This window comes from Thermothelomyces heterothallicus, assembly GCF_042370625.1.
Source record: "Thermothelomyces heterothallicus CBS 202.75 unplaced genomic scaffold P884_scaffold_3, whole genome shotgun sequence".
Taxonomy (NCBI): domain Eukaryota; kingdom Fungi; phylum Ascomycota; class Sordariomycetes; order Sordariales; family Chaetomiaceae; genus Thermothelomyces; species Thermothelomyces heterothallicus.
In genome coordinates, this window is record NW_027192564.1 from 379,717 (window position 1) to 398,388 (window position 18,672).

Sequence of the window (18,672 nt, forward strand, 5' to 3'; positions counted from 1 at the left end):
GGTTGGATCGAGGGGAAGCAGGGGCACGCGTTCTACAACACTGACGAGGCATGGCGTCGCGGTCTGGACAACGCAATACAAAACGGAGAGCGGTAACGGCCTTATTATCAGAGTTTCCTTTTTTAAAAAGTTCACTCCCATTTAAGTTGGTGGTCAACGAAATCGCAGATAACGAGCACTTCTGCTGGAGAATAAAATACAGCTTCTTATACAAAGCCATCTTGTGTCTATGCCTCTCGTTTTTTTTAAACCGTGGCCGCACGTCCATCGAATCCTGCGCTCTCTGTTGCCATGCCTGCACAGGCCGGTCCGGTTGAACACCTGGTTTCAGATCGACCTGACTCTGATGGTAGTTACGCGAGAGAAACACTAGATGCCGACATCGAAACAATCCATACAAAAAAAAAAAAAGAACAAGCACTGCACCCGCTAAATCAACCCATAAACGCCGCCCTGCATGCAGAAGTGGAGAGGTTACTCATGGGCGATATGTCAATGTGTCATGACACAGCCCTGTCAGGAGAAGGTTTGTAAAATGGACCGGAAATTCCGGGTCCTCAATGAGCAGCGGCCTTGCCCTCTTCTTCGGGCTTCTTCTGATCCTGACGGTTTTTCTTCTGCTCTCCCAGCCGCCTCTCTTCGGCAGCGACCATCTCTGCAGGCTCGGGTTAGTCATTTTAGTTCTTTGGGTTGACGACTGATACGAGGGGGTTGTTGGACTGGTCAGCGTTACCTTTCCACAAGTCCTGGCCCTCGTAGTCTTCCTTGTGGATCTTCTTTTCAATCATGTGCTTGTGGGTAGGGTCGTTGGGGTCAACGACCAGGACGGTCTCCCAGCGGCCCTTGCCGGACTTTGCGTCGGCCGTCTCCAAGGCGGCGGTGGCGATGAGCACGGCGAGCGTCAGACCCTGGGCGTAGACACGGGCCTGGACGAGCTTCTGGCTGGTGCTGAGGTACTTGTTGCGGCCGACGATGGCCATGGCGACGCCCATGGCGGCAATCCAGCTGGCGAAGACGATGGTGTAGCGGTTCTCACGGCCCCAGTTGAGGAGCTTCTGCTTCTCGCTCAGCTGCGCGCGCCGCGCCTCCTCGACCGCCCGGTGCGTCTCCTCGAGGTAGTTGTTCATGGCGTCGCGCGAGCGCTGGTACTCGATGCCGTAGCGCTCCGCGAGCACGATGGCGCCGAAGGTGCCCGATGATGTCACCAGGAAGGACCGGAACGGGAGCGTGAGCTGCCGGATCATCGGGTACCTTTTCGAGCCATAGATTACGCCGGCCAGGCCTACCGCCAGGCCTGCGGTGCCGCCGATGAGACCGCCACGAATGACGCGGCTGTAGTGCTCTTGCTCTTCTTCCTTGCTGATGACCTTCATCTTGGCTGTGGGGGCGCCGGCTGAGAGGGTTGCTAACTGCTGGGGTTGTCGATTGCGGCAATTGAGGTGCGGACTGCTGTGCTATGTTCTAAGGGATCTCTGGGCGCGTCGATTCAGGGCCCTCGTTCTCCCTTTTAGTTTGTCTGTCTGCGGCGCTGTTGTCGGTTGCGCAAAAAAGTATCGGATGACCGTATAGGTCTCGACTGGAGACAAGGAACGCAAATTCGGGTACGCTGTGGGGCCCAAGGTTTGGTTGGGGGGCCGGCTTGTTACGACAGAGCGTATGGAGTAGGAAAAGAGACCCGGGAGTTCCGGAGAACAAACCTAATAGTTATATATAAAAAGCCTCTTACCAGTCGAAGTTTCTATTGCAAAAGTGTAGTCGGTTCTGGAGAAAAACTGATTTGGAATCGAGTTGTCTAAAGGAGAGTTGGAACGTTTTTAAAAATTCCTTGCTCTAGTGTAATACGGCCTAGATGAGTGATGTCAGTTCGCTGCTGGGGCGAGGTAAACCCCGAGTCTTCTCCGTCATTGCCTGTGCACAGACCAGAACCTTCTGTTCGGGATTTTGTCGCAAAGCAATGACTAATTGAGTGGAGGAAGCCGCTGCCTCGAGGCTACATCACAACACACTTGTTCCTACTTTTGCCGTACACATAGCAGCTGCTCGGATGCCTGACCCCGAACTCTTCCGTGATCCATGCAGAGAGGCGCAACGGTCGGTCGCAACAGACGACGCAAACTCTCCGGGAGTCCTCCGAGATACGCCTCCGATCCAGGCGTTGTTTCTGAGAGGCCAGCCAACTTTTATCTCGACACAAGAACAACACCCTGGCATACGGATTGATGGAGGTTCTGCTGGCGGGTTCCGTGATTTTGGAACGTGCGAGTATGCATGTACGGATTACTGTCCGCAGTACCTTGCAGTACTTACGGAATAAGGTTCATAACTAGTTACAAATCACAGCATAGTGGGGGCTGCCTTCTAGGTTCCCGCCCTAACACCAGCTGGCGCGCCCAGACCGTCCCCGCGATGGTAGGGGCGAGGTCGGCAAAAGCCGGCCTGCCGTGCCGTGGCTCGGCAAGATGTCACACCAATACCGCATGTGTCTTGAAACTTCAATGCCCTGCGTCCTCCGTTCGGTTCAGCGACAACTACTGTTTCGTACTCCAGAACGGGGCTGATCCATTGTCGCCTGCCCTGAGCTAGGTAGGGTAGTCAGACCGTCGTGCTTTAGGCTGTTGTGAAAGCGTGGAAACAACGGCGGATGCGAAGGAAGGTTGGGCTGGTTCTCATGCTGCAGTTTCATGCCTGTTTCCACGAAGGGATTTGAGAGTGTAAATAGGTTCTCAGGCTTCTCAACAACTCGGCCCGGAAAAGCACTCCATCCATCCGGGGCAGGCATTGCCAGATCTACCGCGCCGGAATAACCCTCCGCATTGGCGCGAATGCGACATTCCATTAATGGGTTCCTCGGGGTTTGGAGACAGGAACCGCTAGCTAAAATGCTACTCTAAGCTGCCGAGGATGGTAAATGCCGCCCGTAGCGTGCTGTCGCAGTGTACATACGCAGGCAGTATGGGCCTAGGAGAGAACGTAAGGGTGCTCCCAAAGGATCATTAAGATACGGCCAGGTTATGGACAGACAGAGCACCCGTCATGCCATGCGAGGTTCTGGTGTCTCCGTTGTCTGTTCCCTAGGGTAGTTATTACGTACATGCAAGTTCTGTAAATTCGAGTGGGTTCCCGAGAAGCCCCTCTATCAGAAGTGTGCACTAATAAGCTCGAACCGTTCCATATACAAAATGGCTATAATATGGTTCTACTCTATAGGTATGTGCGGACAGGGCATGAAAACCTTAGTCAACTATTTGTCTTATTCATATATACTAGTACTGGAATAGACTACTGTATAGTGTAATTCTTTTGCCGATCAAAAAGAGCAGGAGCGTCTTGAAGGTGAATCTTGCTATGGTCCACCGAGTATGCTTTGTCATCTGGATAGGAGCGGAGCCAAGGCAAAAAGGCGCTGCCAAGATGCTACCTCTTGGACTGTTCACGTGCCTTTTTAGAGGGTACCGTCCGGAGGTACAGAATATACTTAGTACAATTAGCTGAAGAAGAAAAGCTAAACCACAGAACCAGAGCGTCGGAACAAGCCAAAATATTTCCCGCCCCTAAAAAACCCTCTGGAAAAGCAACAGCTGCCCAATCACTTACCGGACGGCGTCGGGTATTCTTGACGGACGTCGGCAACAGATGAAACCGACTCCTGCGTCACTGGTCATTCGCGAATTCTTTCCCAGCGCTCAGGGCTGCGGCACGCGATTGTGGGTCCCAGAGACTCCGGTTCGAACGCACGTGGCGGACCGCCAGATCGTTCAAGCGCAAGTACGGTAATGACGCACTGTACCGCTCCCCTGTCCATAACATCCGAGAGACTTCTCGATACATCATACCTCACTAGCGGAACGGTGTCTTGCATGTCGCTCCAAAACTTAAAAGGGGACTTCAATGTCCTGCTAGTTAAAGAAGTGCGATGGAGCTGCTATGATACCATGATGGTTTTCGGTCTGGAAAGCTGGTTAGATCTGGCAGTGCGGATTTACTACTAGCCCAAATTGTAGGAAGTTTGCGTGGGGCATACCTCGTTTGTTACGACTTCGAGTCAGTTACAGTGGCGCTCAGTCTAGAGCAACTACCATCTCGACTTAACTCGGGCTCCAGCGCCCGCAACATTGCCAGCCGCTGCATCAAGATACGCCGTGTTTTGTAGGGGCTCGAGACCTATTCCGAAACACCCTTGGCAGATTTTCCAACAAGCCGGTTTCCTACGCCTGACGGGAGTAATCATGGTTTTTTTCTCTAGGAACGCAAGAGTATCGTCGTGATCGCCGTCGCGGAAGGGGAAGTGAGCGCGGGAGGTTGCCTCGAGGCGCGCTTAGGCCATTTGTTTCTGCGCGTTACGGAATTTTGGCCGCCGATATTTCATAGAAGCCCCCTATAAGCCCGGAATGCCTACAGTACCTAGTGTAAATGCCTCCTCCTCAGTGGCCCGGGGACGCTGCTTGAGTATCTGGTTAGGTACCTCGTACTTCGCCAGGTACCTACAAGTATAGTACGTAGTAAGCCAGGGTACCTTATTTATCCACCGCGTAACGCCAAGGTGCATACGTCCCGAAGAAACCTACACAACGCATGACTGTCGCCTAACTGAACCAGAAGTACCTTCCTACCTTAAGTGCCTAGAAAGCTTATGTGGAGCCCCCCGAGTGCTTATGTACATACAGTACCCTACAGAGTAAGTCGGGACCTAGTTGAAGGTAAGGTACTTAAGTTCCGGGTCGCTACCTACCCGCTTAATGGATGGGGTTCATTCACTGGTGTTGAATGCCGAGCCCACAGTGCTCGTAATGTTGGTGTACACTAATCCAAAGACAAAGCCAAGATTCCCGTTTTCTGGGCCAGTGCGGCAGAGCTCCAAGACCCCCGAGTCGGTGGACCTGTGGAAGGCCCCGGGCCGTTTGCCCTCTACATATCCACGCAGCTACCTGGACGGCAATCATGACCGGAGCGCAGATCGTCGTGTTCTTAGGGAGCAAAGTTCCTATTAAGATACCATATAGTTGCCGTACGAGAACAAACCTAAGCCAAGAGGCATTAGCGGCCTGGAAGTTGGCGGTGAGAGCGAGCGGAACTGGGAAGACTGCTGCTAAAGCAACTTGGCGCGAGTCGCTCCTGCGATGATCAGTGCTTCAATGTCATCACGAATGATCTGATCAACTTGCAGCCTCCTACATGGCGCGTCCGCGCACTGTGCGTCGCTATCTCACGTGCCAAACAACGCTCATACTCATGATAGCACTGAACAACGACGCCCCCAAAAGCAACTCGGTGCCCGCGTCAAAGACGAGTAAATGTCGTAATATATCTTTGCTACCCCTCTCCCTGCATGTATGCTGCTCCCCCCAACCTTGCGGTGCCGCGTCTTCCTTCGACCTTGCCCACCTTAGGGAATACTAGTGTAGAGGCAAACCGCACCGCCTCCCCCACACTGCGCAAGGCACGCATTCCTTCTCCGTCCTCAACAACCTCCCCCCCTACCCAACTCCTCGACGCCCGCCCACACACCGACAAAGACGACGGCATACCTAGCAGGAAGCCGTGAATTATCCCGCACGGCCTTTGATTTTGAATCTGCTCTCTGTTGGGGCGAATTAGTCATTACCGAGCTCAGGCTCCACCATCACTTACACCCAAATCCCTGGTCGAACCTTCCATCGTGCCACCCTAGCGGAAACGGGATCCATCCCTCAACGGAGTCCCTCCTCCCCCCCAGGGGCCCCTATCCTTGCTCCAACTAGGCCTGCATCATTCATTAAACACTTCGAGCCCGACAGCGAGAGCGGTTGCGTCGGGTTTCCCGGTGATGAGCAGTGTTTCTGCTTTCACGCCTAAACCAAGCATTGTATTCCGTATTTTGATCAGCTGTCTTTTTTCTTTCTCTTCTTCTTGTTGTTGTTCTTCTTCTTTTTCTTCTTCTTCATCTTCATCCATTTGTTTCTGTTACCTACCGCTGTTTTGTTTTGTTATTTTTCCCTTTGTTTTCTCAGTTTCTTTCACGCCAGCTCCTGAGCTGGAAGCCAATTCTGCGCGGCGAATCCGTGACCGAATCGGCGTTCCGGGCCTGTGGCTGTCGCTGAGAGACCGCCGTCAATCCGCCGCTGGCAGGCCCCCATCGCATCCGAGGCTAGGCAGCATTTAGTTACCCACAGTGGCCCATCGCCATGCCGTCCCGGTCTTGGGCCCAGTGGTTTAATTCCAAAGCGGACCCCGAACCAGCGGAGCCTGCTGGGACCCATTGTAATAAGAACTCGACCCGTAACCATACGTCGCCTACCCACAGCGATTCGCCTTCCCCTCTCGACCACTCGCCGCGCTCGCCCTCTCCAACGCCTCAACCGGCCACTCCTTGCCTGGCTGTGCTTGGCCACACTGTTACATCTCAGCCGGTTGCCTTTGCGGGCCCGGGCCAGAAATATCCACCGCGTGCTTCGTCTCCCGCCATTGCCGGCGGCCAGGACGATTTCGACTACTCTTACACCACCGGTCGCATCACCAACATCGCTGACGCTGCCGATACCGATCTCGCCCTCGACATCGACACCAAAGACGTAGACATGACGACCGGCCCCGACTTCGGCTCGGCCACTGGCCGCAGCCGTCAGGACTCATTCGTCAGCGCCGGTGCGAAGCCCATCTCCATGACCAATCCAAATCGCGAACACGCAAATCGCGCTCGCCGCGAGAGTCTAGCTGGGAGCCTGATGGGAGGTATGAGTTGGGGCGGTATCTCAGTCGGCAGTTTCATCCGTGAAGAGTGAGTTCACTCCGTGCCTTTGCGCCTTCGTCCAGTCTGCTTGCTGGTTGGCACTGTCCCCTGCACACCCGAGCCCAGCCCTTCCAGACCGTGTCTTGGTTGGGATGCTCGCCTCGCCACACTCCGCGCCGGCCGGCGGGAGGAAAGGACCTGTGTCTTCATCGAGCGCGCCATGCTAATCAGTCTGGTTGCAGCATGATGATGACGGGAACCTCACCGTACATCAATAACCAATCCTCGTCTTTTCAATCTTCCTCGTATATTCCCAGGCTAGAGGCAAGCTTCATGCGCGACTTCACATGTTGCGACCAGCGGTGGCCGACGCTGCACGACCTCCTCCAGCACTACGAGGAACATCACCACCCGACTACGACGCCCACCACCTCAAAAGATACCTTCGGTGCGAACCAACCAAATTCTCGCGCTACAAGCCGCGCGGGCTCCGTCGCGCCTTCTGCAGGCAGGGCACAGCAGGCTTCGCAATCGTTACATGGTTTTCCGCAGCAGCGGCAGGCTGGTTCCGGCATGGGCGTCGGCGGGATCGGGCAGATGATGCGCCAGCAGCAGCAACAGCAACAACAACAAGCGACGGGGTCCTCCCAGAAAGCCAACGCCTTGTCGTCTCACATGAACGACGAGATGGATACGGTCGGCGACATGGAAATGGACGAAACGGTTGGCCCAATGGACATGGACGACAACACGCGCACCATTCAAGCGACCCGCGAGCTTTTCGGTCAACAACAGAGGCCCCAGCTGCACCTGAATAGTTCCGGTCTTCCTCACCAAGCACTCCGCACCTCCCAGCCCCCCACACCAGCTGCCGTCAGCTTCGGGTTCCAGAACAACCCGACCGTCTCGTCGGTCAACACACCGACCTTGACGACACAGCAGCAGGGAGTGCCGCAACGCGGACAACAGTTTGGGCAGGATGGGAACGGTGACGAGGACGAAGAGATTGCCGGCATGCCTATGAAGATGAATCTTGGCAACATGAACTTGGGCGGCTCGCAACTCGGAGGGTTAGCGTTCGGCGCCTTGGGCACGATCGACGATCCCGCCAAGCGTCTGTATAGTCCCGGGGGCACAAATCAGATGACTGGCCAACAGCGAGCCTTGGACCAACAGATGCAGTTGCAACAACAGTTGCAGCAGCACCTGCAAGCCATGAACCTTGACCTCAGCCAGTTCCCTCCCGGCACCGATCCTGCGCTCATCCTGCAGCAGATGACCGCTCTAATGATGCCGCCTGCCGAGGAGCACAAGCCCTTCAGGTGTCCCGTTATCGGGTGCGAAAAGGCGTACAAGAACCAGAATGGATTGAAGTAAGTGGCTCAGCACCCCCGCCGAGGGTTAATCTTTCAATGCATCTCCACGGCTTTGCTAACGCACTTATCAAGGTATCACAAGACCCATGGACATTCAACTCAGCAGCTGCATGAGAACGGCGATGGTACCTTCTCTATCGTCAACCCAGAGACTAGTACTCCTTACCCGGGGACGTTGGGGATGGAGAAGGAGAAGCCCTTCAAGTGCGAAGTTTGCGGAAAGCGCTACAAGAATCTGAACGGCTTGAAATATGTACGTCTGAGAGCAGGACTCACTCGCGAGGGCTGTTGCTGACGGGTGTCTAGCACAAACAACATTCGCCCATGTGTGATCCCGAGATAAGGGCGCATCATCAGTCGATCCTGACGTCGATGATGCAGAACCCCGCCGCTTTTCTCGCGCTCCAACAAAGCTTGCCCAACATCAACGAGGATGCGATGCTCTAGCAGGGCGATCAATGCCCAGCATAACACTCTTCTCCAGACGTTGCGCGCTCCTGGCCGGACTGCCGTCGGGATGCCGTGTAACGGCATCCGAAGCAAAACAAACCTGCCAAAACAAACCCGCCTCCTTCACCTGCGAACACGAGACCCGCATTTGCAACATTTAGTTCGGCGTTCATCGATTTAACATTAGTGCTTGTTGAATTTCTATGCGAGCGGCGTTGGCTGGACTGAGTCGCCACAGCCAGATACCCCTTTTTTTTAGACGAGGAGTTCACACCGATACCCCTCTGCCCACTCAATAGTCGGTCTCGGTTTACGGGAACAGAAAAGGAATATGCGAACACAAAAAGAAGCCGAGCAAGAGGGACAAGAGAGCCGGGCGAGAGAGTGTCACCAGCGAAAGAAAGGGGGTTACCGATCCCTTCAGAACCGGGGGGGCGAAGGGATTGGCAAGTCCAACTCGAAAACTTCACCCCTCAAACGACACATAGTCCTACTCCTGTTTTCCAACATTTCTTGGATTGGGTGTATTGCTATTCTTCCCTTCTTCCACTCCATGACGCGACGATGATAGAAAAGATGGGCCGCGATTAGAGGGACAACGATGAGACGACATTTAGACTGCGAATGGCATCGGACAAGGTGGGGTGGACCAAAAAAACAAAAAAAACGAGATAGGAAAGTTTGCGATTTGTTTCGGGGTGTTGCAGCCCAACCAAAATCGAAACGGAAGTTTAGTTGTTGCTTTGCTTGCGCCGTCTAATCACTAATTTTACCAAGCGTACCTAGTTCGAAGCGGAGGGGCACGCCGTAGTCTAAGCTTCCTGACGTTTCCCTTTCTGCTTCCTCCTCTTCCCTCCCGCCTTCGCCCCCCTTTCTCACTGCCTGCTCAGCACATTTCACGCCGCTCCGCTCCGCTCCGCTCCTCTGTGCAACTGTCGGGTATGACCGCCACCCACAGTCAGAGGGTGTTCTTGGGTGTTGAAAAGGAGGGGGGGGGGAGCGAAGGGGAGTGGGGTGCGGCTGAGGAACGGGGTAGGATCGTAGCTTGACAAGTGCCTTGTTTGATTAATGCTGTAGAGGTGGTGTAGGTAAGGGACGAACGAATGTTCCTCACGCTGACTTTTGCGGCGCAAAGGCGGTGTAGAAGAAACAGGGAGAGGACCAAAGCGTTGGGAATACTGGGGATTCGGGGTGGGAAAGGGGGGAAAGGAAAAAGATCGGCCGGCATTGCAATCTTACATCTCTAAAAGGCCCCTCTGCATCGTATCTTCGATTTCTACTTTCGAATGAGAATATGGAGCCAGTCTAAGCCAAACCATCTGGCAAATTCGTTCCCATCTTTACGTGTAAGCCGCAAGATAACAAGCCGTCCGACGCCTCGCAATGCCCTCCCGTACATAAGGTAAAAACTGAACAATGACATGCGTCGTTTCTTCCGTGACCCGAAAAAAAAAAAGAAATAAAAAAATGATGTCAGCCACCGTAACACGCCTCCTCCCCCGGAAAAGGCATGTGTAAGCGACTCCCGTCCAAGTCTTCCATTTTGTTCCTCCTTTGTTTCGCTTTCTTGCTCGTCGGTCCGGTTCTCGAAAGGAATAACAAGTCATGTGCGATGCCATGGCACATCGAAGCAAACGAGGCAGACCGACTCGGACTGACTTGACGTCACCAAGCGACGGGCCGGCTCCGCGGCCGAGGATGACCCTTCCTCCTCCTTGCTCGAATGTCAATCTAGGACATTTCCATACCGTCGTCTTCGTCGTCATCCTCGGTCTCGAGCATCTGGGTCTGGTTGCTGCTGACGCTCTCCTTGCGGCGCGAGGCGGCCGACAGGGCGCCGTCGCCGTAGCGGCCGCCCACGCCGTCCATGATCATGTTGTCGAGCTCGTCGCCGCCGACGACCCGGCCCTCCATGTCGACCTCCTGCGACAGCTCGACCAGGGCGGTGCGCGGCAGTCTCTGGAAGCCGGCGGTGCGCACGACGCGGCCCCAGTGCGTCATGCAGAAGCCGGCGGCGCGCTTGCGCAGCCACTCCTCGTTGGCCAGGCCCGCGCAGTACCAGATGATGCAGGCGTGGTCCACGTCGAGCTCCTTGCTCAGGCGGTTGACGCACAGCAGCCGCAGGTGCGGGATGTTGTAGATGTTGGACATGACGAGCAGGCCCGCCACGTCCGACAGGTCGCTCATGGTGTTCTCCTCGGCGTCGTCGTCCGCGGGGTCGATGCGGTCCGTGTAGAGGTAGTAGAGGAAGGCCTTGACGACGCTGTAGGGCTCGGGGATGTGCATCTTCTTGGTGTGGAACTCGGCCATCTGGCTGGCCCAGAGGCGCGCGAAGTGCGGCCAGCGGGCCTGCAGGATGAGCCGGTGGACGTAGATCGGGGGTGAGGTCGGCGCATCCGGAGCGAGCCAGGTCTGGCTGCCTTCGTCGGGCTCGTTCGCGTGCATCAGCGCCGAGCCCATAACTTCATCCTCGTCAAAATCGCGCGAGAGCGCAGTGACGACGAAATCGGTGCCGCTCCCGGTCTCCGGGGGCTTGTTGAAGAGCCTCGCGAGATCGGCTCCTAGTCCCTTAGAGGGCGGTTCCACACTGCGCGCTCGTAGCGAGGGCCGAGCCAGGTCTGTCCTCGCTTCGGATGCCAGGTTGTTGCCGAGGAAGCCGTAGCGGCGCAGGTCAATCTCCATTATGTCGGACAGGTATTCCTCGAGGCCATTAGCGCCGAGTTCCATCGCCCCGGCTTCCGTGGGGCAGCCCAGCAGCCATGCCTTGGTGCCGTCCTCATTCAGCGTGCAGTAATGCCAGCGGTAGCCCGGCTTGAAGATCTCCCTTCCTTCGGCAAGCTTCTGCCACCTCAACGTGCCCAGGTCGAGCGCGGAGAGCGAGCAGTCCTTGGACGTGATGGTCGCCGCCGGCGTTACAAAGTCTAGAAGCGTTCCGGACGAGTATACGTGGAAGTGGATGCCCTGCATCTGGGACGGGACGGACGAGCCGCTGACGAATTTCAGCGCTGAGATGGCGCCCGGTGCGGGGGGCGCATATGTCTTGAGATGGAATGACGGGGTGTTTACTTGGGGCGTCCGCGAGTTGGCTGCGTAACCCGACGACCCGACCACGGGGGACTGTGAGACCTGGTAGGGCGGTCTTGGCGATACAGCGCTTCTCACCAGGCCCGACTTGTCCAGGTAGCCGATCTGCGGCGGAGATTCGAAGGCCGGGTTTCCTTTGAGATCGAGCCACCACAGGTCGCTAACCTTGTCCATATCCTCGCTCAGGCCGCCAAATACCCAGACCCGATCGCTCCATATGTACGCCGAATGATCAAAGCGGCCGACAAAGCGCCACGACCTCGACCAGGTGAAAGTCTTTAGGTCCAGGTAGCATATGTCGTCCAACACGTAGCTATCATGGCCAGTGATGCCGCCGACGATGAAGAGCTTGTCCTCGTGTAACACGGCAGCATGCCGTGCGCGCCCCTTTGGGATCGGTCCCGAGACTTGGGGCTGTGTCCAGTGGGCCGTCTTCAGGTCAAAGATGATCAGGTCGGAGAGGTAGGTTCGATGCTCGTTCTCCCCACCAAAGACCAGCAACTTGTCGCCCTTGTAAAGGGTTGCCGTGTGACCTGGGAGGCACGGTTAGTTGGCACACGGCGTCATAGACCCGGAGGAGAGAGGTGCGGGGAGCTGACCCATCCGAACCCCCGGAATATCGCCATAGTTGTCGACCAGAGTCCACTGGTGGCTGACCAGGTCCAGGCGCAACACATGGTTGTACACCTCGTCAGTGTACTGGTCGAAACCGCCAAAGGCGTAGATCTGGTTGTTCCCGCAATACGTCACGGATGCATTGACGAGGCAAGCAGGGCGCTGGCCAAGGGTGCGCGTCACTTTGGGCCGGTAGCCGTCCGCAGGGCCGCGGTTCTTGAGGGGCGAGTTCGGCATGATGTACGTATTGCTGGAAGATGCCGAGGCCGGCGTCAGTGCAGATGAGGACGCAGAGACCTGCGGCGTGATGCTGGTAGTAGTTTGGCCTTGCCCGCCCAAGACGGAAGGGCCTGCGGCGGATGCTCCGGGGGTGGCCGGGTGGTGTTGTGCCATGGCAATGGTGGATGCGCAAGGCTCGAACGGGGCTCGCGATGAAGGTCGCTAAGGCACCTCGTGGAAATTTTCAAATAGTGAAGATGGGCATTCGGCAACAAGAGGTTAGCGTTGTAGAGACGGATACTGTTGTATTTCGGCTCGCCCAATTCGGTAGTGTAGCTACGCAGTAAGTGTCGCTGCTGGAATTTAATACCCTGATTCTTTGTGGATCAATCGCGGCTCCGTTCCCAATGGTCTTTTGGGCGTAGTGTACTCCGTAGTGTTGGCTGTTGCACGCCGCAAAAGGAGCGAAGAGAAACGGGGGGCGACGATCGCATTCCCGCGGGGCCCACATAACTAGCGCTTCCGTGCAGGGCTGCATTTACACTACACTAGATGTGCACTGTGGGGCAAGTGCCCCCCGACAAACGCGTGTGGCGCGCCCCACCTCATTAAAGTCGTTCCACCGCCTCTCGTTGTCCGGCCGACCGCAGCGTAAACATCTCATATATCTGGTACCTTCCACTTTCCCAACCTGACCTTCTGCTCCTGCTCCTCCTTTCTGCATCATACTTTCGCATTTCCGTCTTGCTTGGCCTTGGATATCTTTCACCTTTTGTGTCAAGCAAACCTCTTTGCAACCTCGTACAGCTTACCCGTCTCGATTATCAGGAAGCATCCAGCCCCATCGCTACTAGTAGCATATCTGCTGCATTTTCAGCCGATTTAAATTACGCAAAGGCCAGATTAAAACGGCCACCCAGCGTCCTCTTTTTGTCTCGGCCACCTTGTGCAAAGGCGCCGGCGCATCGTCGTTGGAGTTATCAATACTACACACCACAGTCGTCATTTCATCATGGCTACAGCATCAGTCTCAACACCAATCAAATCCCACGCCGGGCTCTTTTCGTCTCGCACCGCAGGCGGGCGGATGCCATTGACTCCATCGCCGTGTCAACGGTCTTCCTTGGTCAACATCAGCTCGTCGCCATTCACCCCCGAGACAGCCAGCAATGACGCCCACCGGGCACCGTCCACATCGGTTTACGGTGGCAACTTGGCCGCTCATTTTGCCAAGTCTACCAAGAACCACCGTGACTCGCCCAAGTCAAACATTGCCCGGGTTGCGCCAACCCCTCGCAAGGTCCTTGAACTCGGAGTGTCGGATTTCACACTGAGGGGCACCGGTGCCCACATGAAGACTTCTCCCAGTTCCAAGGACAAGAAACCTGTTGCCGTCAAGAAGCAGACGAGCAAGTCGAGGATAACCTACAATAGCGATCGGTTCATCCCTAACCGGTCCGCGAGCTCGGCCATCTCAAATTCCGGATCTATGAAGGCCAGAGCCCGTGAGGGCCAGCAGCGGCAGAGAAGCGGCGAGGCGTCGGCAGTCCTTGCATCCGCCGCTGACGACGCGCTCGCTGCCCTCGAGGGGCTCAACATCAACGACGACGAACCACCCTCGTACTCGCGCCCCTCGCCTGGTACGGTTGCTTATCGGGAGACGCTGGCGGATGCTTGTGGCGTGAACCTGAACACGCGCATCCTTGAGTTTAAGCCGGCCCCTCCCGAGGCATCGAAGCCTATCGATTTGCGCCAACAGTACAACCGCCCGCTGAAGCCGGCAAATGGCTCATCTGCACAGTTCAGACGCCGCATCGCCACTGCTCCGGAGCGTGTCCTGGATGCCCCCGGTCTCATTGACGACTACTACCTCAACCTCCTCGACTGGAGTTCGGGCAACCAGGTTGCCATCGGACTCGAGCGCAACGTCTACGTTTGGTCGGCCGACGAAGGCACTGTGAGCTGTCTGCTAGAGACGAGCCCAGATACGTACGTTAGCAGCGTCAAGTGGTCTGGGGACGGCGCGTACGTGGGCGTCGGCCTTGGGACCGGAGAAGTCCAGATCTGGGACGTCGCCGAGGGCGTCAAGATCCGCAGTATGTACGGCCATGACACTCGGGTCGGCGTCATGGGCTGGAGCAAGCACATCCTGTCCACTGGCGCCAGGAGTGGTCTCGTTTTCAATCACGATGTTCGTATTGCGGAGCACAAAGTGGCCGAGCTTGTATCGCACACCTCGGAGGTTTGCGGCCTGGAGTGGCGCTCGGATGGCGCTCAGCTTGCCACGGGCGGCAATGACAATCTCGTGTCCATCTGGGATGCCCGGTCCCTTGCCGTCCCCAAGTTCACCAAGACCAACCACAAGGCGGCTGTCAAGGCTATCGCCTGGTGCCCGTGGAACATGAATTTGCTGGCGACGGGAGGCGGCTCGTACGATCGTCATATCCACTTCTGGAATTCCACATCCGGCGCCCGCGTCAACAGTATCGACACCGGCTCGCAGGTCACCAGTCTCCGCTGGAGTACCCACTACCGCGAGATCGTCAGCACTAGCGGTTTCCCTGACAACTCCCTGAGCATTTGGAGCTACCCTACACTCGTCCGCAATGTCGAGATTCCGGCGCACGAGAGCAGAGTTCTCCACAGTTGCCTCAGCCCTGACGGTCAGATGCTGGCCACAGCTGGTAAGCTACCCCCTCCGCCTTTTCAAGGTATGCACCTTCTGCTGCTAACACGGAGCAAAGCCGCCGATGAGAGCCTTAAGTTCTGGAAGATCTTTGAGAAGAAGCCTGGCACTAGCTCGAGCGCCGGAATGGGTCTGTCTTCCAAGGTTACCACGCCGAAGCACATGACGATCCGCTAGATGTCATGCTGTACGGACAGAGTCTCCAGGATCAGCCGAAGTCGAGGACGATCGTTCAACCAACGGTAGGTATACATTATTCCCTTCTGAGCAACACACGGTCAAGGCATCATCGGATGGGGTTCCTGCAATTTGATGGGTTTAAGCGCGGCGTTGGGGGGTTTGGACTCTCCGGGCATGCATATAAGGGCTCTCTCATGCAGGGATGAATGGGCATCGGCTTGGTCATGAACTTGTGAACGGACACTGGGGACATAAAATTGTTGGGTTATCTGCACTGAGTTTTTTTTTCTGCATCCGTCGAATCAGGTCAACTCCGAATTATAAGAATGATTGTAATAATAGGGCGGAACACTGGCGCGGGAAATGGAAGTACGGGTTGTTAATACACAGCAAATGGTGGCCAGCGATCATGGCTGACTGACCGTGACAAATGTGTTTCTGGGCTTGCGCTTGCTCCCGACTAGAGGTATCTGCACCTTGTTGGCGGATGCACTCTCCACTCTGTTGATTCTCTCGTTGTGGCCAAATCAGCCCTCCCCTTTTAATCACAGTGAACAACAGATGCCAGTCCCCATGCACTTTGGATACGAAGCGCGAGGCGGATGTTTCTGACTTTTTCCAAAGTTCTGGTTTTCGCCATTGTCTTGGATGCACAGTGCAAACTGGCAGTCGAGGCGAAAGAAGCAGGCGCGGAGCGGCTGACTAAGCCGACTATACTACAAATCCAACCAAGTCTGGCGGCTTCTCGGAACTTGCCCAATGCAACACACAAGCAAGCCGAAACGCCGTCTTCCCAACTCTGCGGCGCAACACTGCAAACCGTGAGATACGGCGACCTACGGTCTAGAAATACAAGATTACCAGCATCTAGCATGTTTGGAGCGACCTAGAGATTTTCAAAAGAGCACAATTTCGAGCGCAGCAGGCGGCGGCGTCTGAGGGGCCCGCATTCACCGAGCCAGAGCTTCTCCCCTACAACCGGCTCGCCGGCCGCACCGAATCGTCGAGGCGCATCGGCTTAGTTCTAGGTTTGCCGACAGGACGTAGAACGGGCACGCAGAAATCAGTGGCGGTTGGGCAATTCAGCTGGAAGAAGCAATTGCTGCGGGGTCTGTGACACATCCAAGCTCGCTCGGCTCCGGTCAGAGGGCAAGCCATCCATCCATCGCCATGTCGAACGCAGCGGTCGGACCTGTCTACGACACCATCATCACCGAAGTTATCAATGCCGTGCGCGTCGATTTCGAGGAGAATGGCGTCGATGATAGCGCGTTGGAGGACCTGAAAAAGGTAAGACTCTCTCTCTCTCTCTCTCTCTCTCTCTCTCTCTCTCTCGCTGCGCGCGCCCACCCCAGCCCCTGCGCCTTTTGCCACTGCAATCTCGGCCTCATTCACCCACCCATCTACCTACCATTTCCTATGCACCGTCAGACCCGGACAATACCGGTTCGCGATCGAGTTCGGGTGCAGTTTGTCGATGCATCCGCTCTTGAGGGATCCGTTTTGTTCGGTTTGGCGTTGAATGCACCAGCCAGAGATGCGACGAGTTGTTGGGGGCTTCCCCGGACGGTTGCCTCCTGCGCCAGGGCGAGAGGGGTGGAGAGCAGCCGGCTGGGTGGGCGACCCAGCACTTTTGGGTCTCTTTTAAGGCCCAGCGCAACTGTTCCAGACACAGCCCAGCCATTGTCCCGCCATTTCCGATTGGGCTGTTTGGCCCGCATCACGTGCTGAACCCTGGAACTGGTCCCCTCCCTTGTTCCCCAGCTCAACCCTGAATCTCCAAATTTCGCAGCGAGACCCAAGACGGTAGGGTATGGTGCTAACGTGCGGGTAATAGACATGGCAACACAAGCTGTCCCAGATGAACTTGGCGCAGTTCCCATGGGACCCCAAGCCCGAACCGCCGCCAACGCCGGCGTCGGCTAACGCACCCCCGGCGTCTGCGCCCCCTAGTGCACCCCCTATTACCGCCAATTACACACAGTCCACGCTGAGTCCCCAGTCCTCCGCTCAGACTCTCTCGCTTCCAGGGTCGCTTCATCCAAACTCCAACTCGGTGGGCACGAAGCAGGAGCCGGGTTTTACCCAGGCCGAGCCCACCATTAAGCAGGAACCCGGTCTTCCCCCGGCTCCCTCCGGCTACAACCCCGCCAACGGAGTCCCGCCCATAGCAGCACAGAGAGCCGCTTCGGCGCTGCACAACCAGTATGGCCCGCGGGCTGCTAAGTCCATCGCTCAGATTAACTCGGCCGCCCAGCAATCTCAGCAAAATCAAAGACCCGGCCAGGTGCCTCAGCAGCACATGAACCCGCACCAGCAGCACCAGCACCAGCAGCAGCAACAACAACAACAACAACAACAACACCTGAACCCGCAGCAACAGTACAGGCAGAACGTTGCCGCCGCTATGCAGCAGCAGCGAATGCAACAAGTCAACCGGACGGGGCCCAACGGTCTCCCCACCTCTCAGGTTGATGGACCCAGCGATGCAGCTGAGGCCGAGTCCTCTATCATCATGGATCGTGCTCAGATCGATGAGCTCCTCCATGCCCAGCTTGCAGCGAGAGCCAAGCAAATGGAAGGCGGCGGCCTGATGCTGCCGCTCAAGCAGGCGACCAAGGACCGCAGCGTTGCTAGCAAGCAAGCCGGTGCTGCTGGCCCTGCCCAGTTTGATGGCGGGTTAGATGACGATGGAAAGAGCGAGGATGATGACGAGGATGCCATCAACTCTGACCTCGATGATCCCGATGAGATGGGTGAGGAGGACGACGACGACGATGATTCAATGGGTCATATGATGCTCTGCATGTACGACAAGGTGCAGCGCGTCAAGAACAAGTGGTATGATTCTTCAACTGCCCTCCGGTTTAGCCTGGACTGACTCGTGGCTGACATGCTTTATAGGAAGTGCATCCTCAAGGATGGAGTGCTTACCGTCAACGGCAAGGAATACGTCTTCGCCAAGGCGACCGGCGAATACGAGTGGTGACCACATCGGCGGTCGTTGCCCATAGTCAGCCTCGGCTCTTACTGGAGCTCGGTATTCCTGACGCGTTGCGATTTTGGCGGCAAGGCTCCCGGCACTTCCTGGCAATCCTTTGCCTCTCTCCTCGCGCGGATCCCTCTCCAGTATTCGGGATACCAAGGAGCCACGGTTTACTCTGCCTCTGATTGCTGCAGCTGAAAGATCATGCGATGACCCATCTGCTCTCGGTTTTCTCTTCTAGCCTTGTTTTTCGTCTCCGCCTGAAACACGAAATGCCGGTCTCTTGGCGGACGGAGCCCCTTCCAAAATCAAGGGCTGCTCCTTTTTTTTCTTCTCTTCTTTTATCTAGCGGGGTATTTCTTCCTGGATT

The 18,672-nt window shown here is 56.2% G+C and overlaps 5 protein-coding genes across 5 annotated transcripts; 3 read left to right on the plus strand and 2 right to left on the minus strand.

Annotated features, from left to right (window-relative positions):
- Positions 1-134: 134 nt before the first annotated feature.
- On the minus strand, positions 135-1,816 carry P884DRAFT_236864 (uncharacterized protein). The gene is made up of 2 exons (XM_069440011.1): positions 734-1,816; positions 135-655 (listed from the first exon to the last, which is right to left on the minus strand). The coding sequence occupies exons 1-2, from the start codon at positions 1,371-1,373 to the stop codon at positions 558-560; spliced, it is 738 nt and encodes a 245-aa protein (XP_069300439.1). The 5' UTR covers positions 1,374-1,816; the 3' UTR covers positions 135-557.
- A 4,345-nt stretch (positions 1,817-6,161) lies between these two features.
- On the plus strand, positions 6,162-8,529 carry P884DRAFT_296950 (uncharacterized protein; the record flags this gene model as incomplete). Its single annotated transcript, XM_069444459.1, has 4 exons — positions 6,162-6,754; positions 6,949-8,079; positions 8,155-8,335; positions 8,389-8,529. The coding sequence occupies 4 exons, from the start codon at positions 6,162-6,164 to the stop codon at positions 8,527-8,529; spliced, it is 2,046 nt and encodes a 681-aa protein (XP_069300440.1).
- A 1,253-nt stretch (positions 8,530-9,782) lies between these two features.
- P884DRAFT_327225 (uncharacterized protein) lies at positions 9,783-12,880 on the minus strand. Its single transcript, XM_069445520.1, has 2 exons — positions 12,216-12,880; positions 9,783-12,149 (listed from the first exon to the last, which is right to left on the minus strand). Exons 1-2 carry the CDS (start codon positions 12,622-12,624, stop codon positions 10,264-10,266), a joined length of 2,295 nt encoding a protein of 764 aa, XP_069300441.1. The 5' UTR covers positions 12,625-12,880; the 3' UTR covers positions 9,783-10,263.
- Positions 12,881-13,178: 298 nt separating this feature from the next.
- P884DRAFT_217288 (WD40-repeat-containing domain protein) lies at positions 13,179-15,718 on the plus strand. Its single transcript, XM_069439344.1, has 2 exons — positions 13,179-15,134; positions 15,195-15,718. Exons 1-2 carry the CDS (start codon positions 13,463-13,465, stop codon positions 15,311-15,313), a joined length of 1,791 nt encoding a protein of 596 aa, XP_069300442.1. The 5' UTR covers positions 13,179-13,462; the 3' UTR covers positions 15,314-15,718.
- Positions 15,719-16,486: 768 nt separating this feature from the next.
- P884DRAFT_192267 (transcription factor IIA, alpha/beta subunit) lies at positions 16,487-18,305 on the plus strand (the record flags this gene model as incomplete). Its single annotated transcript, XM_069437662.1, has 3 exons — positions 16,487-16,606; positions 17,154-18,157; positions 18,221-18,305. The coding sequence occupies 3 exons, from the start codon at positions 16,487-16,489 to the stop codon at positions 18,303-18,305; spliced, it is 1,209 nt and encodes a 402-aa protein (XP_069300443.1).
- Positions 18,306-18,672: the final 367 nt, after the last annotated feature.

Excerpts from the sequence above, each read along its gene's own strand:
- P884DRAFT_236864 (XM_069440011.1), bottom strand. The coding sequence starts at position 1,373 with ATGAAGGTCATCAGCAAGGAAGAAGAGCAAGAGCACTACAGCCGCGTC. Across the intron at positions 656-733 it reads GGGCCAGGACTTGTGGAAAG|AGATGGTCGCTGCCGAAGAG; the intron begins GTAACGCTGACC and ends CCGAGCCTGCAG.
- P884DRAFT_327225 (XM_069445520.1), bottom strand. The coding sequence starts at position 12,624 with ATGGCACAACACCACCCGGCCACCCCCGGAGCATCCGCCGCAGGCCCT. Across the intron at positions 12,150-12,215 it reads TATTCCGGGGGTTCGGATGG|GTCACACGGCAACCCTTTAC; the intron begins GTCAGCTCCCCG and ends CGTGCCTCCCAG.
- P884DRAFT_217288 (XM_069439344.1), top strand. The coding sequence starts at position 13,463 with ATGGCTACAGCATCAGTCTCAACACCAATCAAATCCCACGCCGGGCTC. Across the intron at positions 15,135-15,194 it reads TCAGATGCTGGCCACAGCTG|CCGCCGATGAGAGCCTTAAG; the intron begins GTAAGCTACCCC and ends CACGGAGCAAAG.